The 23,404-nt window shown below is 39.9% G+C and overlaps 1 protein-coding gene across 1 annotated transcript in view; it reads right to left on the bottom strand.

The window, feature by feature from the left end:
• SEMA5A (sema domain, seven thrombospondin repeats (type 1 and type 1-like), transmembrane domain (TM) and short cytoplasmic domain, (semaphorin) 5A) overlaps positions 1-23,404 on the bottom strand; it is a 274,858-nt gene that overhangs the window by 241,794 nt on the left and 9,660 nt on the right. Inside the window, exon 2 of the mRNA XM_009321911.1 lies at positions 13,610-13,808. Coding sequence (XP_009320186.1) covers positions 13,610-13,742 — 133 coding nt within the window. The 5' untranslated portion in view covers positions 13,743-13,808. The remainder of the gene's footprint in view (positions 1-13,609; positions 13,809-23,404) is intronic.

Below are 23,404 nucleotides of genomic sequence, written 5' to 3'. Positions count from 1 at the left end.
ATGCATTAAACACACCCTTGCTGGTAAGTCATTGTCTCACTGCAGATGAAAGGAAAAAAGGTACCACAGCTCGAGCGAAGAAAGGAAATACGTGCAAATACTATTCCACAGGTTCCGACCAAAAAAGAGGACTCCATCATGACAGTTCAGCCAAAGAACGGCTGTACTACTGCTGAAACCAATCACAATTCACCCATGCTTATCCAAAAGGGGCTGAGGCTTAGTTTGTCAACCACATCACTTATTTTTCTAGGACTTATTCAAGGCACGTGTCGCTCAGCATTCGTGTACAATGACTCCATGTTTTAAACAATTTTGAGCAATAAGGTTTAAAAAAAGAAGTAGTAAATAACGGGAAGAAAGCAGCTATAGTTACAAACATGTAAGTGACAACATAAGATATCATATACAGATGTTTTATTCCTCAGATGAGTTTCTGAAAACACAGCTGCAAACAGACTTCTAGCTCAGGCATCAGGGCTTGTCCGGTTGTCACTGTAGCGGAGAGAAACCTATGCTACACCTGCACAAACTACCTCGTGCACTCCTCAGGCTGCAGTGCCGCGAAGCTCCACGACAACTATGGTGGTTCTATTTCTGGTATCTAAGTGTTTAAACCCATACAAATGCAACTTATTCTTTACATATTTGTAAAGTCATTCTTTACATATTTGTACTTAATGTATATTATTGTACATTACTTAATGACATAAAGTCGTTCTTTACATATTTGTACTTACTTTGGACCAAATTCTTCCTCTATCCTAGCCTAGCACTGTTGCAGAACAGGCCAGAATGGGCTTTTCCCAATGGGTATATTCCTGTTGGATGCATTAACCATGAAATCATTAAAAGTGCCATTTCTTTTGAGAAAGATAAGCAAAGACAAGACAAGACAAGCAAATCACAAACCAGAAAACTCATCTAACAAATATAGTAAGCACAGCAAATATTTTTCCATTTCTCTCACAGAAAAGACTCATTCTAGGAGTTAGAAATACCCCAGCAAAAACTATATGCTAATTATACTCATCTCAAAGTCTGAGCACGAACATCTGCCCTGCTACTTGCTATTCTTCCATAAGGCCCATAGTAGAAGCTGAACACTTTGAAGACAGCAGCTCAGTGCAAAGCAGAGAAGGCCTGCCCGTTACAGGCTGCTTTTCCAAAACCTGTAATTCCAGGCATATGTTTTCTATATGCAATGGTAAGTTGGCAGATTTGCTTCCAGAACCATATACCTCCTTAACTTTATGATCCTGACTGCTTAGGCAGGTTGTCTTGCAGAACGGTATCACTAAGGTGACTGTGTCTTAGCCATGCTGCGGAGCTCTCTTCTACAGGAGGTTTGGGGAAAAGCCCACGGGGAGATGCTCTAGAGTGCCTGTTGCCTAGGTTGTGCATGCAGACTCCCTGTAGGATGCAAAGCCAGGCGCACTCGATATAGTTACAGCTTGGGTCAACGCTCCGGGCATTCGTTAATCCTTTCTACATGGCTCCTAATGCTGTCCTCCTTTAGCATGCATTTCAAAGGCAGAGAAAATAATTATTAATGCTTCTTACAATAGCAGAGCTTAAAAGTAGTACCAGCATTGCATTTTAGTCCCAGAGTTGAAGTTATGTATAAGGAGCAAGAAAATACCCAGGTGATCTCACCCTTAGATACCAAGCACATATATACTCCACCAGGATGAATTAGAGGCCAGGAAGGTGCCTTTTCTGTAATTTTTAGTATACCAGAAGGACAAACTACTCCATTAAGAACCTTAGTCAAATGGACAAACAAGAAAAAAGCAACTCTCTAACATTTAAACCTTACAGAAAGAGACAAATCTGTTTAAAAAAAATCAAAAAGCCAAGTCAATCCCAGCCCAATGCCCCAGTGAAACTCCTGGTCCACCTGTTACTGAAATTAGAACATAGTTGGCATGTCCACTTTTCCATATATATGGTACAAACATCCAGATGTCAAGGCTAAGGATGGTCATGGATGCAACAGATGTAGCAGTCTTTGCTACCAGAAGGCTCTTATAATCTAAATGGAGTACACCAGAAGAAGACTGGACGCAACATATGTAGAGAAAAGTACTAGTTCAACAACAAAAACATGGCATCAGCTGACACCATTTCATGTTTCTCTGTAAAATGAAAGGATTAGGACAGATAGGTCTGTTACAATACTCAGTATTGCATTTTAATGAAAAAGACATTGCATGTAGCCCTTACCATAAAGAACACATTTATACCAGGGCTGTGTACACCGCTGACTTTAGTAATATAGAATTAAGAGTATGTGGACATCATAACTGGGAAACAAAAGAATGTGTATTTATAGTAGCTAATCCCTAATTTTTAATAAAATTGAAAATGAAAAATATTTTTTATGAAAATCAAGAATATTTTTAAATGTAGATAATATATTGAAAAATATAGGCATTCTGGTAATTAAACAGTAATTAGACAGTAAGAACTGTACAGTTTCTAAAATAGGGATCCAAGAAGATATAAGAAAATAAAACATCATTTCTTCCTGCCAAGGAAGAAAATAAAAACAATTGTTTAGGCAGGGTTAGCTAATGCAATCCAATGCTCTATAAAAGATGGAGTTACGACTTTGCCCAGCATGATTAAATCAGCAACCACAAACTAAAAGATTCCTCTTTTAAGTCTCACCACATTACATTTGGCTCCCCTTTGGAAACATGGAAATGTGTCAGATCTCCATCTGCAGTTCAGAGCTCATCTTTGCTTATAGGGAGAGGGGAAAAAAAAAAAACAAACCAACAAAAAGACAAAACCAACCTCAAAACTACAGCTCCCTTTCAAGATTCAGTATTCTGGAGGTCTCTTTAGATCACAAACAAGGCAGCTGCTTTCCTCCTACTATCCAATACAACTTAACACAGTCCTGAAGCTTGCCTTTCCTTACAGAGAACTGCAGATGCCAAGAAATAAATATGTAGCTCTAGCCTTATCTAGAAGCTCTGCCAGCTCCCCGAGCTCCTCTCCACTTTAAATCATCTGTAATAAAACAAATCCCAAGACCATAAACCTCTTGACATTTTCAAGAAAGTTCACCACCTGCTTATTGGGCCTTTGTTTTTTAAACAACTATTACAGCTTCAGAACAACTCTGGAGGTAATGAGGCAGGGTAATTTATTTATTATTAATGGAAAAAAACAGAAAATAAAGCACACTTAAAGAATATGTTTCTTGACTTTAACCGAGTGAACTTGAACTTCTTTCTTAAGCCTACTGTAAACTTACTTCCTTCTGCCCGACTCCTCACATCTGTCTTTGGTTCTCTCGTTAGGCACAAAGTCACTGCCTCCACGAGCTGCATACCGCTCCCCAGGCAGGGCAGGCACAGTCACAGCAATTGCCCTGCCCTGGTTCCCTGACCTGCTTTTACAATCCGCTCTACCCTCCAAAGTCTCAAGGTCTAAAATCCAGCCTGCATTCCTGTTTTCTTCGTCCTGCCAGAGCTTCCCCAGCTAGAAGTACATATTTCTGCATTCTTATGTGTGTGCATATGTCTATTACTGGGATAATTAAAGGGAATTTGGGTTCTGACTGTCTGTGCCCTCGGGGAAGAGACAGTAACATCTGCTGCAATGACTACTTATTTCTTATTCTTCTGAACAAGGGTTTTGAAATGTTTATGCTTCATTGTTCAAACACACACGCTGCATACAAATACAAGAAGGTGTAAGGGAAAAAAGACTGAACCCCCATCTAGATGAAAGTGGTTTCAGCGCTGCAAGCACAGTTTTTATATACTCAGAATCACTTGCAAGTTCTACAGAAATTATGCAGTGACAAAGTATCAGCCATGATATACAATTACAGCCCCCCTGAGTTTTCTTTCTCTCATACACAGAAACAGCATGAAACTAGAGCCCCAGGCCATTCCAGAAAAAAACCAATAAAACCTACTTTGCAAAGTTAACACTAGCCAGCTGGAAGAGATCTCGTTAACCATACCCTTCCCACTTCTAAGGAAACAAACCCTTGACTCAAACATGGCATACCTGATGTTATAATATTTTTAAATTATACAGTATCAGTCATTTGAGGATAGCATTGTATTTAAAAATAATAACTAAGTATGCTTAACAACAGTTTAAGTTGCCAAGAACTGTGCCTAAAAATTTTCAGTTGCCTGATCTTCTGCACTGTATTTTGAACAACAAACGTAAAGTGACTGTCAAGTAAGCCAAGAGTTGAAACAGGATTTCCAAATCGTGGTCTGCTTTACAGCAAAAGGCCTACCAATCTTTACCAATTGCTCAAATTAGGAACCATGAAAATATCATGCCAGCAGATTACCATGAAGAAAGAAATAAAAATTAAGGAAAAAGAAGGTAAGAGCCAAAACTGAAGCATCTGAGACTGGGGGGCTCAGTTCTGGGGTTTCCCCCATCATGCCCTCTCTTCAGAGGGGCTTAACCTTTCACTTTTTAACGCTTATATACTGGCTTTGGCAACCGGTCACAGAATTCATTTTGAAGGAAATCATGTTGTATTGTTATGGGAAACCAGTATTTGGTCTCGACATGGAGTTTTTGTAAAGAAACCTGCTCAATTTTTATACTGGTATTGTAGGAAACAGATGCATAAAGCCAACTGCCTACAGACAGCTATAATAATGATGTGTTATTTTTGTGGGAAATATCTATGTTTCAATTAGCAAGACCTTGTTTCTAGAACTGACCATCTTGCAATGATGCATTCTTATTTATGTTGGCATATGAACATACTAAACTTCTTCATTGTTTTAGCATAATATAATTTCTTGATTCTATCAGTTCTGCCCAAGACTATAGCTCTTAAAATATTCTCAGGTCTGAAGATATTTCATGCAAAAAATACAAAGACCAACAAAACAAGTCTTACTGTAACACAAAGGACATAAAGGGTAAAGCCCGGCACTAATCTTGGTAAGAGCTTGGAGCCAGGACTTCAAAATGGAACACACTCCCCAGCCCCTCCACTCCCCCACCACAAAAACAAAAAGATGCCCCCAAGCCAAAAGAAGAAAGTGACAAGCAAGAAAAAGAAAAGGAAAAACCACAACCCCGCAAACAACAGAACAGCACTTCTCTTTGTAGAAATTATTTTTGTTCTAAAGGGCACTGTCGAATTCCAGGTATTTGTCATTATTAACAGCTACTTTAGTCGATTCACTGTAGAGCTAGTTGTAAAATGGTGAGCTCCTAATTCTCAGAAATGGTAGAGAAAAAACGCATTTCTTTGTCCAGAAAGCCTTCAGAACAAAACCTGAAGTGAGCACTGTAAGTGGAAAGACAAGCTTATGACAAGTCAAAGTGTGGTCTCACCTGAATGTGACAAATTACCATGTAACAAGTGAGTATCTACCATGTTCAGCCACACAAACAAAATTAGCTGCCATTCAGCGTCGTATAATCTTGTCAATAGCAAATGAGTGGTGCCACAGAAGGGAGGCAGGAAAGAAAGCATGTGAAAAAGAGTCACTTTGAAGAAGCACTGACTGCACTTCTCGACTTCCACCCATTCTGTCAAATAAACACAAAATATCTCTGAAAGTTTATTTAAGAAATTGAGGGGAAAAAGGGAAAATCAACACATGTTTTTCCTCCACACCTCTAAGATTCCTGGAAATTGTAGAGCTCCAGGCAAGGCCCAAGGATGGACCAGGGTTTCCCCAGATCTCGCAGCTGATGCAACAGCCAGCAGAAGGCGACATTCAGTGACAGGCACAGTAAGGGCAGCAGGTACCACCGAGTGCAAGACAGGCCCTGTAAATGCTGTGCAGAACCTGGAAGGGAAGACCACCAGAAGGAGTCTTTCCAGAAATTTGGTCACTACCAAGTATGAAAACAGAGTTACCCAGGATCAGAAGGCCAGTAACCGCAACTGTCACCACCTTTCATGAACTAGCAGTCTAGATTACTACTCTAGATTACTACTCAGTCTAGATAACCGAGAAGAACTGAATTAAGGATGTTTCTTGCAAAACGTAGAGCCGTGCTGCTGCCGCTGCTGTGAGAGGCCAGGCAGGCTACGCGGGCATCCTCGCCAGCGGTGGAGCCTGCAGGGCCACCCACTCCACACAGCACAACTGCATCCTGCCGGGCTGTGACAACTGGGCAGCCACGGGCTCCATGAAGAGCTGGGCACAAATGGGTTACACCAAGGCAAGTTAAAAAGGGCCAACCCTCAGCTCCTCAGCCGTGCAATGCTAACTAGCCTTATACATGTTCCTCCTCTTCAGTCAACACTCGTTAGCTTTGGACATGTTGCAATGCAGTCCCTGAAGAGGGAGAAGAACCGAGTTCACATGAACCAGCGTGGAGATTATGCATAGAGAAGTTAAAACTTCAGTAAAAAACAATTTACACTGTGCCAGATGATTTAGGAACAATGGATATGCTTCATTAATGCCTTTTCCAAGAGGTAGATCAGTAGAATACTCACACTGACAGCTGTCAATAGAAGGGACAGAGTATACCTTAAACATCCTATGAAAAAAAATTAAAATACTGTCTGGCGGGAAAAAAAATAAGAGAAAAATCAAAGCAATATTGTGTTTCCTCTTGTCTTTAAACACACCAAAACTTCTAGAAGATGATGGAACTTCAGCTGCTTAGGAGCTCTATTTCTTGGTTGCTGATCTGTTTCTTTAACATATTCCAGTTTGGATGTTTTACAACCTTTCAGTAAAAATGCCCATCTCCATTAAAAATACATCTCTTCTGAAGAAGAAGGAAAAAAAAAAAAAGAACAAAACCCCAGATTTTAATTCCATCTGCCTGCTTTGTACAGCTAGTGGAATGTGGCGGGAGCCTCTCGCTCATTCCGCTGCTTCGTTAACAACCACGAAATTTCACATGCTCCAAACTTCCACATTAAGGCAACAGGGAAGAAATCAGCCACGGAAAGGCTATGGAAAGGCTCATAGGACATGTCTGTGCAGCTCACTAGCCACTGCAGTCACTGCTGATTTTCAGTTATCAGAAACATTAAAATTATTAACATTCTATGATGGCCCAGCAGTTGGCTGGGATGCCAAAAGAACTGTAAATTGATGCTTGCTTTAAAACATGATCACTTCCACCAAAAAAAAAAAAAAAGTTAGCCAGTACGCAAGTCCTTTGCTTAGAGAATTCAGTCCTTGCCACACCCTGTTTTTTATGGGAATGCACACCGAAGATACTGGGTGATTCAGGGAAATAGTAAGGGGATAGTATCCTTCAATCTTCAAAGCCATAATTTTTAAAATTAACTGTAAGCAGTTGAAAGTTGCCATTCCCCAGCAGGCGCTTAGTCCACTGTACAAAAGTAATGATTCGATACAAAAAATATACAACTGATGGAGGAATTATTTTCCTCGTTAAGAGGGGCTGGTTCTTGGCAGGGTAGTGCAAGCAATCTCATAGTCCTATCGTCTAGACAAAGCAAAGTTGCAGTATCTAGCGATCAACTTTTCTTCACTGATGAATCATCTTTATTTAAAGAAAAACCCAAAAGAGGATAGGGGATAGAAAGCAATACACCTCAATCCCACTGCTGAAGCTGGCAGGAGGTCTTTAAAGTGTGCTTTTGAAAACCAGTGGAAAGAGAAGGAAAAAACAATAAAAACTGAGCAGCTTAGTAGACTACTATTAGTTTAAACAGTAGCTTGCAGCAAGATTGTGGAAAGAGAAGAGAGTACAGACAAAAACAAGTTCATACACCATGTATCCTTCTTCATTCAGCCCACATGTTATTTCCTCTTGGCACATGTTAAGTGCGTGCACTCCATATACAAACCACATGATAAAATGAGCAGAGCGACGTACTGAGTCTATATTACTTAGACAAACATCAAGGGAGGGAATTCTGTGGTAGTTAGACAATAAGGTTAAGAAAATATATTTCTTAGGATTTCCGAACCAAGGAATCAAAAAATAACTATGCTATTTTTCTTTTCTGGTTAACCTCAAGTAGAAATGAGGGGTTTATGTTCATTTCTTCTACGGATTGAGACATGTTATTTTTTAGCATGTTTATTCAACAGATAACTCCTTTACAGCTCAGCATGTATTTAAAATATCACTAAATACAGCTTCTAAAATTATGTCAACTGATGCTTTTTTGTTGAGACAGCACAACTTTAAATTCTGATTACTTTATGGGAGCATAAAAGAATGAGATTTGCCCCAGAGCAGATGATCTCAGCTGTACCCTCAACATCAATTAAGTTCACAACTGCACTTTATTTCTGATAGAAAAGCCTAAGAAATTCAACTTTACGCAGGTAAACTGCAGAACAGCCAATACTTATAACTTCACACCTGAAATTGGAGTTGGGTCAATTTTTTTTCCAGCTCACTCTCACACACTGCTAAGCAGTTGGGATGGGCCCTTCAGTTCTACCTCATGGATGGAGTCTGCCTACAGCACGAGTCTTCAGCTGAGTGTGCGAGTTTTGACAGGTCTGACAGTTTCAAAGTTCAGCAAATGTGGGGGGGAAACAAGGTGCCACTGTAACTACTTTTACACTTTTTTTTTTTTTTTTTTTAAGTCAGTAGTAGAATATCAGCTCCATCTACCACAGAGGCTCTGTAAAGCAGGTCTCTAAGTGCTTTGAAACCTATGGAAATATTTAGACAAACGTTACACTACTCAACTGGTTTGCTTTGTTTTTTGCATAAGAATAGTTCAACTTTTATAAACAGTCATTGTTTCTCATAGGCATCTTATATTTCTAAACACTGTTTGCCTATGATTTACCCCTCACTGTTCCTACCCAGAGGAAATTTGGTTTCCACAGCCTTTTCCAACTATTTAGGTTAAACACATCCCTTTACTATATTAAGAGAGTGTGTTTTCCAAGAAGAAGTTGACCATCAGTAAACCCTAATACACTTTACAGAGCTAACATTTCATATCTACATGCACATGAAAGCATACTCAGATAAAATAAAATTTAATAAAAATGAAAATTGTAAGGTTCTATCTTTAACGACCAGCTTATTTCAGCCCTTTTTCTTTCTTAAGTTATTTCAAGCATAAATATACTTATTTACACATTGTAAACATATGGAAACGTATGCAAAGACCAATAATCTTTGTGTGTCCATTCAGTCACCTGCACCTTGTTTCCTTGCATCCAATTCTGTAAGTTGCACACGATTTATAACCTCTTGACTCTAACACCTCTATGCACTTATGCTAGCATAGCTGATGAATCCCCAGTACATGCATGTAACCTATGAAGACAGATTTTTAAAAGAACTTTTTTTTTTTTTTTTAAAGCCTGAATTTCAATAGACTAGCACATCTGGAGGCAGACTCCTCCTTGGAGAGAAAGGAACTTAAAAGAGGGACTATGCATCATCACAGTTAGTCCCACCATGTAAAACACTGAACTGCACGCTACCAGGCTGATCCTGTCAATCCATCCCATACTTAGAGGTCTGCTTTTATATAAATCTGATCTCTGTGATAGTTCCTACCAACTTTAAATAATGAGAAAAGGAAATTTCCAGCTTCAAGGAAGACCTTGAAGTGCCTTATTCTAGTCTAGGGAAGACCTATGACAACAGATTTTAGAGCTGAAACATTTTCAGATCTACAGTAGACTTTCTTATTTATTATAGTTTCTGGGAGAGAGAAAAGGTGCGTTATGCCTTCCTAACATTAATTATGCAGATAAACAAATTACAACATGATTATGACTACTGTGTATGAGAGACATAAAATGAAAGAGATTTTTAGATCATGTCAAAAATCCTTTGAAAGTGCATGCATCTCCGCTGCTTCTGCAACTTCTCTTTCCTCTCCCACCGGCAAACAAAATGCTTGAGTAAAGGTTCTCAAGTGGTGGGTAAAATTCTTGCCGTTTGATATCAGGAGATATATCACAGTTTTTCAGTTAAAACTATTTAGCTGGGAAAATCAGTGATAGAAATAATATATGCCTCTCTACAAAAGGTAGCTTGACAGAATCATCACCTAAGTGAGCAGTTTTTGATGGGCAGTGGGAAAGAAAGTAAGCTCTTTCAGGAGATACACTCCCTTTCCATATTTCACCATGACAACTCCTGGGGACTACTTTTTCTTTTTATTAGTTTTTTGCAGCTGTTCATCCATACGCTACACCAGACTCTCACTCCATTAGTTTTATTTAATAGTTTATACTCCATCTACCGTGCCTCTCAAAGGAAGACAAATCAAATAAGTACATTGCTATTTTGGCATACCAGAAACTACAAAAAAAGGGTTTAGTCAGTTATAAATAAAACAAAAGAGTTGATATCTCTATAAAGTTAGTACTGAGTTTATAAGCTTTAAAGTACCTACCACTCAATACCACTCAGCCTTGGTTGATGTTCAGCATCCTACACAGCATTTAGCTCTGGTGGATCTAATATTATTATAAGACGACTTTACGGAATAGGGTATTAATGCAGCATTCAAATTAAAGGTTTCGTAGCTGTTAAGAACTGATTTCAGGACTCTGTGTTGGTCTAATAATGTCAATAGATACAGAGGGCATTCTCTATAGGCATTCATGAAGTCAGTAAATGCTGCAGGAAGTATACAGAAATCGGGAAGAGGGCTGGTTGAATCCTGCCAACTCCTACTGCAGGATTCATTCACAGAGTAGCTCTTCTCACACACACCTCTTTTTTTATACTTTGATACCCCAAGTAGTCCATTCCTAACACACAGGTTCAAAGACAACCTCTCAGTCATCTTTTCCTTCAGTCTCATATCTTCTGTTTTCCCTTAACTAGCAGTCCTGCAACTACAAGTCAATCGCTGTGTGCCCATACCAGTTACGTTACCTAGCTATCACATACTGTATACGGCATTGCAAATATGTTTCTACGTGTACTTTCTAAGATCTACTGATGATTCCCGACAAATTCTTGTGGTGAGTATGAATTACAGTTTTTCAGAATATATTTAAGTGAAGGAAAACTTTTTCAAGATATGTCAGTTCATAAAAGCTAAGGTATGTCATGGATATGTACTGATTAATGATATTTTTACCACAAAGGTCAAGAGGGAGTCTGGCATTGAAAATCTTACTAAATCTCGTATTAACAATCTGACAATAAATGCTTCTATATAATTGTATTTCCCACATATATTTACAGCAAAAAGGAATTGGTTTTGTTCAGTAAACTCTAACTGTGACACCATGTCTGGCTACATCAGAAGATGCAACTGAAACAAGACAACAGAGGACATCTCTGTCCCCAAAAAGCCTTAGCATAGTAACTTAGAACTGAAAGGACATCACTAGAAATTAAATATGACAGAGAACAATAATGGTCTAAAAGGCAGAATCAGGCTAAATTCAAGCTACTCTCCTAAACATTGGCTGAATCAGATTCATAAACCAACACATTTTTAATCAACTTTTAGCATGTGGCTCTGGTAGTGAGTCTCAATTATTTGCTTTTACAGTTGTATATACCAAAAAAAAAGTACATGCAGTGATCCCTTAGTTTGTGAAATTAAGCAGTTAAGTACCAGAATTTTAACTGTGCTACTTTAATTTACAACATTGTGTATGTGTGTTATGATAAAAATAACATTTTTAAACTAAATTATACACACAACATGCATGCTAAGAAAACCAGATATTTTATCAGAATAAATCATACTGTTTAGTCCATCAGTAAATGAGAGATAAAGGTCCCTCCTCCACAATAGACTGATGGTTTGCAGTTCCCAGGTACAGGATGTAAGCACTGTAGTTCATTCTCCCATGTATTGGAGAAAGTGACAGCTGGCACCATTACTCTTATTAAACCATTAAAATGCCAGAACAAAAATACTTTCTGTAGAAAACACAACATTATTTTCTCTAACTTTATGAAAAGAATGGAAACAAATCTTTTTTCAATTAAAATTCAATAAATCCTAATTCATTGGAACAAAAAAATTACACATGTGCTTTCTGAGAAAAACAGGAGGAATGCAGTATGTAATATAATACATCTTAATCCCTACATCCTCATAGCTCCAAACTATTTGGAACTCGTTCTAAGTTGCGACTAATGGAAAAATCTCAATTCAAAGAAATAAAAAAATCAGATAAGTTATTAAAAGCCTCAGGTTTTTACAAACAACATCCTCCAAGTGTTCTTCACTTTGCTCCAGCTGTTCCTCAGCGGTCCATCCCAATACTCAAGATGACAACCACATGTATGAAGAGACTGGCTTGGCGAAGCAAGGAACTCATGGTGGAGCTCCAATGCAAAAAGGCTGTATATATGAGGTGTAAGCAGGGACAAGGTGACCAAGGAGGAATTTAGAAACACCACATGGGCATGTAAGGATTGTGTCAAGTTAAACAAAGTTCAATGGGAGTTAAGACTTGCATGGAATGTCAAGGGCAACAAAAGCAGCTTCTACTGCTACAATAGTAATGAAAGGTCAAACAGGGAGAACAGAAGCCTGTTGCTGAATTGGGCAGGTGATCTAGTGCCAGCAGACACAGATGATGTTGAGGGACTCAATACCTCCTTTGTTTCAGTCTTCACAAGGTCTAAAAAGCATCTGGTGTTTAGCGAAGGGGTTCAAGAACTAGCAGCAGTAGATGCAGCCTGAGTCAGGGATGACTTGCAAGATCTCAACCTATATAAATCCATGGGATCAGAAAAGCTGCATCCACAGACACCGAGATAATCGGCCACTCTTCATCTCTGAGAAGTCACAGAGATGAAGGAAGGTCCTCAGTAACTGCAGGGAAACAAACATGGGAACTACAGGCCAGACAATCTCACTTAAGTTCCTGGGAAAGTTATGGAGTTAGTCCTCTTGGAATGCACTTTTCTGGACATACGGAGGAGGAGGTGGTGACTGAGAACAGTCAGCATGGATTTGCCAAGGGTAAATCATTCCTGACCAACCCAATTGCCTTCTATAATAAAATTACTAGTTTTAATGATGAGGAGAGAGCAGGGGATGTCATTTATCTCAAGGCTTCCAACACTGTCTCACTGCAAGTTAGGATGTTATGGTCTGTCTCTTCAAGTGGGCAATCAGCTGAAAGGATGATCAAGCCCAGAGAGTAAATGTTTAATGGACCTTACTCCACCATGAGGCCAGTAACAAGTGGAATATCACAAGGGTTGATCCTGCGACCTGTCCTGTTTAACACCTTAATCAACAACCAAGGCAACAGAGTGCAGTCTGTAAAGTGTGCAGATAACACCAAATTCAGAGAAACAGTTGGTAAGCTTGAGGGCAGGGCTGCCGTCCAGAGAGACCTAGATCGGCTGGAGGAATGGGCCAAGAGCAACCTCATGAAATTAAGTGTACACATGCAGAGTCCTACACCTGGAAGGGAACAATCCCATGCAACAGTACAGCCTGGTTTTAATCACAGAGGAAAATGAGTCACCTACCTTTAAATGACACATTCAGCACCAAATTGTTAACAAACTTTGCAAGCCTAGTTGTATTTAACTTGTATGGAATACAGTCCAGGTTACTATGTAACAGCACTGAATACACTTTTTTTTTTCCATACCATTACATACTAAAAACAGAGGTTTCAATGAAGAGATTACACAATCCTTAGCCTACTTCTGGAAAAGTTTTTTTGCGCTTACCCCTTACCTTTGTATGCAATAACTGGGTGCTCAGCTCTGTGGCAGTGGGTATCTTCTGTTGTTGTTGGCTCCAGTATTCCTAATACCCCAAGTCCTGCCAACAGCAGTCCAAGGAGGCAGCTTCCTTTCATGGTGGTCATGCTGTCCTCCACAGCAGTGACTTCTTTTAACTGACTACTCTTCTTGCACTCATGTGGGAAAAGCACCTGGAGAATTCAAAGAAATTTACTCAAGCACAAGAGCAAACCACAGAAAAAATTAGACAATTATTGATGTTTAAAACAAAACAAAACAACACCGCCTTCTGTCTGTGTAGTATTTGATTCCTCAAAAGTATGCTATCAGCTGCTCCTCTAATTACTTCATAAACTTACCATCAGTTACACACACAATTTAGGAACATTGATTTATCACCCAGCAAGATTCAAAAACTGTTATTCATTCCCCCTCTCTTCTACTTTAAAGTTTCATTTTGTAATGGGGGGGGAATAATGTTCTGCAACATTTTTTATTTTATTTTTTTAGATACAGAAAATGTATCTAAATCTATGTTCCACGTACACTTGGATCCACTGCCCTTTGCTCTGCCTTCCTCACAAAGGAAAGAGTGCTTTGATTCCTTGTGAGTATAAGGTAGGAAAGTAATTGCTCCTTCACGTTACTGACTGTTTTGACAAAACAGCCCTAGAGCATGTATTTTTTGCCTATCCATAGAGTATGTACAGCACAGCACAGAAAGCGGTAGGACAAGGTTCACATCAATGCTCTGACAACGTACTTTTGCTTTACAGAAGGGAGGGTCACTGGTTCTGACACTGGCTTAATCCCTACCCGTTTGCCAAGACTGATGACAAGGTTGCATACTGCAGATTCTAATGCTGAAGACCCCTTTCTACTAAAATCTAGACACCAATCAACGATGTAATGGTTTTCATTCAGTACCAGAATAAAGTTGAAGTTTCAACTCCCTGATTTTTTGAAACTTCCAATAACCAGACACTTATTCTGTAAGTACAGAATATTCACAGTGTCAATATCATTTTAGATCCAAGCCAATTCCTTTAGCTTTATCATAACAAACATCCCAAGTAGTAACAACCTAATGCTGTGACCCAAAAAACTTTCACCACTAGCAGCTTTACTGAGTCCCACAAGCTTGCTTGCTGATAGCACACAGTTATGAGACATCACTGCCTTTCAGGAGGGGAAGACTGGAGATTTGAGACAACTCCATAATGGCAGAACTGTCGTTCTGCTAATTAATGGAGCAATTCAGGAAAAAATAATCAGCAATATTGACTTCTAATACATTTGATCTCACTGAACTGCAGTGTGCTGTTTAATGAGGTGGAAACTTTCTATTTGTGTGAAATAAATATCCTAAACACATGAAACAAAGGGCTGTCAATTAAAAGATACTCCACAGTAAGACCAGTGTGTTTTAAAAGCTACGCTCAGAAAGCAGAATGGGTAGTAAACACTGCTCCCTAACATTACTGTAGCACCAGCCATCATAAGATGAACTGCTCTTCTGTTACCACTTTATTTTGCTGCCTTTAGAAGCCTTCCAGCTAAGACCTGGACACATCTAATCCTCATTAATTTAAACTAAAATAAATAGATCAAAGACATAATACATCTGAGCAGTACATAAATTTAATAGTCAATTTTAGCTTCTCTGCTAAATTTGCTTATGTTTCAGAAAAAAAGGAGGGGGAAGCTTCTAGGCAGTTAAATTCATATTCCTACCTTTCTAAGTAGTATATCTTATGATGTCATGTTCCAATATGAATCTGTCCCTATAAATTGCTTGTGGCTCACAGCAGGCAGGATCTGCTCATAGAAATTCTGTGCACTCACGTATATAGGAGCATAAAGCGCCTGTTCCAATGTTTTGGTAGTTCATTTTCTGCAAGGGTGACATTTCGAGCATTATGCACTATTCTTATCCAAATTCAACCAGTTTATGTAGGTTATATCATAGCTAATGGATATTACTAACTTACAGATCATACAAGTACATTACTAACAGCTAGTTCTAATTCAGGTTTCTGTAAGATTATGTATGTATATTTAGGAAGCAAAATGAAGGACAGATACCACATCACAGACTCTCAAAAGCTGTTTTTCTTGCACACAGTACAGCAGCAGGTATTCCAACACCTAGGAACATGGTACTTTCACATTAAAGAAATAAAACTTTATTTCCTTTAATTTGAAAAGTCTCAGAAATACCCATAAATGTGTGAATATAATGGACAGAAATCAAACAAGAATAAAATGAAACATTTGTACTGGAATCTCAGCCTTCTCTGTCTCCCTGGCTGTAAATGAAGGTCCATGGTCTTTATGTAACCGGGCTCCTATATCCCAGCCAAGTTTCAAAAAACAGCTCTACCCAGGACACAACAAAAAGAGAATCCTGTTTCTCCAGAAAGAAAGAAAAGGACCGGTACTCTTCATCTAGATACTATATCTGTACATATTTATGGATGCCATGGACTCTATTACAGAAAGGATATTGACTTTCACGGGACTAATCCTGGTATTAATAAGGACTGAGATGTAAATGTTGACAGGTCTGATGTCTTGTATCCTGCAGGTGTCAAGAGGATTTCTCCACACCTATCCCCTGTGTGCAGAAGTCAGTAACAGAAGCAAAGATTCCTTCACAACAATACCTTTCCGCAGCCTCTAAATCCAAACAGCATCCTCTGGAAAGACAAGCTACTCACATGCCATAGTTGCTCTCTGACATAGTTGTTTACATGTATAGTCATGCTGTGGGAGAATTTTGGGGCCAAAGAATTTTCTTCCTACCTAGCTGAACTCCTACTCCTGCTGCATGCATCTCACATGGTAAAAATGGAGGCAGGAAACACTCCTTTCTCTCAATGAGAATATCCAAAGACAAGGTTGGACTCTGAAGGAGAGACGAAGAAGGATGTGAATGCACTTCTCATAATATATCTCAGAGAAAAACAGTAACAGTTTAAGTTTCTCTCTACCTCAACCTCTACCTGTTTAAATGCATTGTGCTATTTTATTAATTGAAGTGTATCAATTATTTTAGATGCATTAATTTAAATGTATTAAATACATTGTGGGGAACTGCAAGCAGAAGCTTACTTGCAACTACCCAGAGGAGAGTCTTCAGAGACCCTAATCAGACAAGAGAACAGCAAATCAAGGTAGCAGATGGAAACCTCATTGCACGTTCTCGCATGAGAAAAGGACAAGCTTTAAGTCAGCTGAGCAACTGGGAGGAACAGGAACTCACTACCCACTTCATTACACTACGGTTATGCACAGGAGGAGAAAGAAAAAGGAGTCTGAAGACTGCACCTACTACACTGCTAGAGTAAAAAAAAAAAACACCAACCACAAAAACAAAAAAAAACAACCAAAAAAACAAAACAAACAAACAAAAAACCAACACCTCCCCCAAGAACCAAAAAACCCACACACCCCTGCCCCCCAAAAAAAACAGAAAACCCCAACAAACAAAACACACACCTTCAACATGTACCCACAGCATAAACAGACGAACAGACAACTTAGAAAATCCTTCAAAACCAAATCCTTTTCCACAGAATTTGCAGGGGCTGGATTGCTCCCTCCTGTGCATCCTTGAGTAAGGACCGCCACACAAGTCCCACCTCTGCCTGAGATACTGGCCGTAAGAGCGAGCCTGTGGAGGCACCACCCGAACTCCGTACCCACAAAGCTCTGAAACGCTGCAACTGAGAGTCAGAAGTCTTGAAGCAGGCAAAGGAGTCTTTCCTGAAATGGGCCCTTCTCCTTCCTGAAAGTGCAACTACTGTGCCAAGAAGTGATAGCCTGGGGTGTAAAAGCCAAGAGAACCCTAAACATGAAAAGTTTAGGCTGGTTCCCTTGATTTCTGTATAATCTCCATATGCAAATCTCTCTCAACAATGAAATATAATGGCCATCAAAACTCTTCGAAACATATCCGTAATAGTGACACTGACCGTCTTTCTAACTATTGCTATACATTTGGGAATCAGCACATTGACCTATATTATTTGTATAGTTTTTCTAGCACAGATCTTTAATCAGACTTCTGACAAATTGCATTTTTGAAGTCTGTAAAACAATCTGAGGATGCGAAAAGAAAAAAAAAGCAGAATTAGAAAATGTAATATATTTCAGTATATTATTTTATTTCTATATGTAAAGTGTCTTGTGTACTTATTCTCTCCCTCATTCACTTTTCTTTGATCTAGCTTGCCTAGAAGAAATATAAAGATAAATGAAGCCCATTAGGTAAAGGTATTATTTTTTACAAACGTAGTAATTAGTTCCTCCATCAACAGTATTTGATGAGGAAAAAAAAAAGTAATTCAAGATTTTCTATTTTAGCTGAGCCAACAAAACAAACCTATTGCTAAAAAGTGTGAACAGCTAAGCATGCAAGGCATGTAACTGCTACTGCTAGGTCCAAGCAGATTCATTTAGAGACTATTCCCTCCAGGCACTGAAGTCATATATTTAAAATAAAATAATCAGGATGTCAATATTTCTAGATCAGTTAAAATACACCATGTTGGAAGTACAATTTACCTCTGAATTATAAACTACATTTTCTTTTGCTTGATTAAAGTAAGCTGCTGTATAAAAAAGAGAGTTGTCACACTACCTGCAGCTGTCCAGCAGCAAAGATGCTTTCAAATAATTATCTTTGCTGATTCTGTGTCAGTTTAACTGCACTTTCAGTGAATGATGAAGTGAACTTATGTAAAGATGAGTTTACAAAGAGCAGAATTTTGTTAACTCTGGTTAAAAGATGCCAGTTTCAGGACTGGTTCTGGGTACATGCATCCACAAGCAGGTCTGGGGTTTCTTTACATGCACACCAGTGTCTATTCCTGCAGATGCTGCTCATGTAATTTGCTGTGGGAGACTCATTCCACTTCCCCTGGGTGCTTTGCTCCACTCCTTGGTTTGCAAAACAGTGAAAGTCTGATAAAAATTTACTCATGCTAACTAACTGCTCCGGATAACATGCACTTGTGTGCACAAGCATAAACCTGAGTGAAACAGACTATACATTTTATGGGTTCATCAGAACAGAATTATGAGTCCAAAGAAAGATGTTGTCCCGTATTGCTACTATACACACTTTAAAATAGTAATAATTATTTCATCTTTGGTCATGTCAATTTTATTAAAAATACCTATTTTGTCTACTGTACTGCTAGTGGCACCTTTTTACAATTTATTAAATGAATAGAACATTTGCTTGCTGCTGCAAGTGATGAGCAGACAGGGAGAACTGTTGTTTCCTCTTTAGCAAAAAAAGCCCGCGCTGTTGTGTATTGCAAGTAAGCATATGGACAAATCGGGAAAAAGGGTATCAGCAGTCATATGGTCATAAAACGGGAATACATGAACACCCCTATGATGTAGCTCAGTGCCTTTTTCTGTAATAGCTCTTGATTTTTTAAAGCCAAACTCCTCATATTCATACAAATCATTTGAGAGGAAGATTGCTAAAGAAAAGAATATGTAAAAAAGGCCCTGTCATCACACCTACCGAAAAATGTAGCTAAATTCTCAGGCAATGTGTACGCTCTCAATTCCCAGTCCTGGCAACACCACTAGGGACAAGCCCTGGAGCCCAGAAGGAAAAAGGGATGGAGGCGGGAAGAGGGTGGCATCAAGAGGGCTGCATCAGTCTGAAATAACAGTGCTCTGCTCTCCTCCAGTGAAAAATGTGACTGTTGTGTGTCGAAGACATTCACATTTCACTTTTTTCACAAATGAACTGTGATATTTTTTAATCACCCTTCTCCTAAAAATATATAGATACAAGGTGAATAAATATCAAAACTCATTTAAATCTTGTTTCCAAAAAAACCAACCAGTTGTTTTTACTATAGTGATTAATTCTGTTCCCCTGTCAAATGCACAAATAAGAGCTATACCTTTTTATAATATAATTACTTTGAAATACATCCCTTACTTGGTATAGCTTTAGAAAAACAATTTGGGTATCATTCAGATACACAATTAGATTAGAGCAATAGCTCAAAGATCACCTCATTAAACATCAAGATGAGACTGGAGGCTATAGACCTTAATCAGTAAAATAATCCAGCCGTACACTATCATGTCTCATCACTGGACCCAGCAATGCAGACTGTTTGCTATGCAGCAGAGTAGCATATTCTAATTTGTATTCTCATAAAGCGAGAGTCAGCTTCAATTAACAAACTGATTACCGAGTTCCTTCAACTGTTTTTTTAATATTGCCATTCATTTCTGCAGTGGCATGAATTTTAAGATCTGCAAGAGGCAGTCACCCATCAGCTGTCATTGACTAACACAGTCAAAAATCAATCCTTAAATTCATAGTGACATTCTGCCAAAAGTCTGCTAATATCTGTAGCTGATGGTGACAACTCATAAAAGAAGAATCTGTCATCAAATCTAGTTCTCCAGCGCTGCTCAAAGAGCTGCGATACTTGTGATTTCCGCAAAGGAAGCACTGCTTCAAGAACAGTGGCCTGAGTGAAGCAAGAATTTTGCAATAATGCCTCAGATCTCATTTATCATGTCGTGGGCATGTCTGCCTCATCAGTGGGGCACAGCACCAGTGGACCACAGCTTCCTCGAGCAAGCACCAGCCAACGCAGCAGGTCCACACAGAAGAGCACCACAAGCAGCTTAGAGGTAAGAATAACAGCAGTCAAATCAGTGCAGCCTAGGCCCAAGTTCCAGCAAAATCTCAGCTCTTGTTTTCAAATCCCTTTTTCTCTTAGCTATCCCTTAGCTCCTCGGCCTTTTTGGTAACCTCCCAAGCCCCAGATTCCCACGTCTAGTGTCCTTCCCCTCACAGCCGGTCTCCTGGTCCAGTCACCAGAGCACCTTCCCCCATGCATTCCTTGGGACACCCACTGAACTGTGATCCTCAGTCTGACCATCAGAAGTCAGCCTGAGGTGGCGGAAGGCGGGATTCTCCTCCTCACACAGACTATAAAGCCAGCACAGTTTTTCCTTTACAAAGTAACTTCAATGGAAAAACAAAATGGTAATCATTGTTTGCAAATAAAGGTCTGAAAAGTGGAGAAAGTTGGAAGGAAAATCAGAGGAAGTTTAACTGCCAAAGGAAAGGCATGAAGTGAGAAAAAATGAGCCAGGAGAGAGCAGAAGTGTCAGCTAGTGCAGGAAAAGGAAATGGAGAGGGAATAACTGCAGCAATTCAGGGATCTACACAGACATCCCTGCGTTTGATCTTCTCCTTTCTCTCTATACCACACTTGCCTGCTCCTTTTCCAGTTGGTACTTTTATTGGCAAACCAAATACATTTTCTTAGGGCCCAAAAGATGATCAACACCATCAACATGGCATACAACACACACTGTTCTGTAGTATAGAAGCACAGAATCATAGAATCATTAAGGTTGGAAAAGACCTCTAAGATCATCGAGTCCAACCATCAACCCAACACCACCATGCCCACTAAACCATGTCCCTAAGCGCCTCATCTACACGTCTTTTAAATACTTCCAGGGATGGTGACTCAACCCCTCCCCGGGCCAGCCTCTTCCAATGTTTCACCACTCTTTCAGTAAAGAAATTTTTTCTCATGTCCAATCTAAACCTCCCCTGGCGCAACTTGAGGCCATTTCCTCTCATCCTATCACTAGTTACTTGGGAGAAGAGACCGACACCCGCCTCGCTACAACCTCCTTTCAGGTAGTTGTAGAGAGCAATGAGGTCTCCCCTCAGCCTCCTTTTCTCCAGGCTAAACAACCCCAGTTCCCTCAGCTGCTCCTCAGAAGACTTGTTCTCCAGACCCCTCACCAGCCTCGTTGCCCTTCTCTGGACATGCTGTAACACCTCAACGTCCTTCTTGTAGTGAGGGGCCCAAAACTGAACACAGTATTCGAGGTGCGGCCTCACCAGTGCCGAGTACAGGGGCACTATCACTTCCCTGCTCCTGCTGGCCACACTATTTCTGATACAGGCCAGGATGCCATTGGCCTTCTTGGCCGCCTGGGCACACTTCCGGCTCATGTTCAGCCGGCTGTTGACCAGCACCCCCAGGTCCTTTTCCGCCAGGCAGCTTTCCAGCCACTCTTCCCCAAGCCTGTAGCGCTGCATGGGGTTGTTGTGGCCGAAGTGCCGGACCCGGCACTTGGCCTTCTTGAATCTCATACAGTTGGCCTCCGTAAAGTAAAAATATACTTAATAATATACTCTGTAAAGTAAAAATATACTTTCAGGTGTTGTGAGTAATAGCAGTTCAGTAGACAGTCCTTACCACAGGATTCTGTTGATTTTAAAAAATTATATAGCTTCAAAATGGGATTGGGCAGATCCTCAGAAAAAGGATCCACTGATGGTTATGAAATACCTAGACACTCCCGTTTTGCAGTCTGAAAGTCAGGAACTTCCTGAGCCCGATACTGCAACAATATTCAGGAAAAGTCCCACTAGCTGCTTGCTGGGGTCTTACCCTCTTCCCCGAGACATGTGCTGTTTGCTCCTGACAGAGACCAGATGCTGGTCTGGATGCACCTCTGACCAAGCACAGCCATCCGTTCCCATGTTCTGCAAAGATCTGAGCTCTGCACCGCACAACATTCGTAGGTCGTATTTTATTCACTTGTATTGCCATACACTACATACAAGTCTTTATTTATGAGTTATTCATAAAGCCTAGTGAAAAGTGAAGATACGTATCTGACTGTAAGACAAGGAAAATCCACTGCACAGCTTTTTACAAAGCACGTACTACAGTACATGAGTTGTGACCACAAAGAGAAACAGTATCCAGAATAGCCAGTCCATGGCATTTTTTCTTTGATATTCCCTCACCCATCTAGTAGGAAGCCCTATGGTTTGGAAAGAGACCTGTCTCCTGGTTATAGCTGAATCAGCAAAGACCTCAATCTCAACAGAATCATGTAGTCATTAACTGGACCTTCCTTACAAACTGTCAAAAAACATGACACAAATTACATTTCAGAGTTTCTTTCAATTTATGCAGCAATGCTGTTAGCGGTCCTTACAAATATGCTTTCCAAATATCCCTGGCACGCTCTTGAGAGATAAAATATAACATAAAAAGCTGTGGACAACAATTTTTGAAGCAACATGTACTTTCAGAGACCTAGCAATGTTGCCCCTGAATGAAGATGCTATACTACATATTTCTACACCTCAGTAAATGAAAATTATTTGTGAAAAATCTTATTTACCCATTAAAGCTGAATATAACAAAAGTATGCTAGTGTGGTGGGTTGACCCTGACTGGATGCCAGGTGCCCACCAAAGCCACTCTATCACTCCCCTCCACAGCCGGACAGGGGAGAGAAAATATAACGAAAGGCTCATGGGTTGAGTAAGGACATGGAGGTCACTCACCAATTACCATCACGAGCAAAACAGACTCAACTTGGGGAAATCAGTTTAATTTATTACCAATCAGAGTAGGGTAATGAGAAATAAAACCAAATCTTAAAAATACCTTCCCCTCATCCCTCCCTTCTTCCTGGGCTCAACTTCACTCCCGATTTCTCTACCTCCTCCCCCTCTGAGCGGTGCAGGGGGACAGGGAATGGGGGTTGCAGTCGGTTCATCACACGTTGTCTCTGCTGCTCCTTCCTCCTCAGGGGGAGGACTCCTCACACTCTTCCCATGCTCCAGCGTGGGGTCCCTCCCATGGGAGACAGTCCTCCATGAAATTCTCCAACATGAGTCCATCCCACAGGCTACAGTTCTTCACGAACTGCTCCAGCGTGGGTCCTTTCCATGGGGTGCAGTCCTTCA

The sequence above is a fragment of the Pygoscelis adeliae genome, unplaced genomic scaffold, assembly GCF_000699105.1.
Source record: "Pygoscelis adeliae isolate BGI_AS28 unplaced genomic scaffold, ASM69910v1 Scaffold144, whole genome shotgun sequence".
Lineage (NCBI taxonomy): Eukaryota > Metazoa > Chordata > Aves > Sphenisciformes > Spheniscidae > Pygoscelis > Pygoscelis adeliae.
The sequence above is the reverse complement of the archived record's forward strand: the minus strand, read 5'-3'. Positions and strand labels throughout refer to the sequence as shown.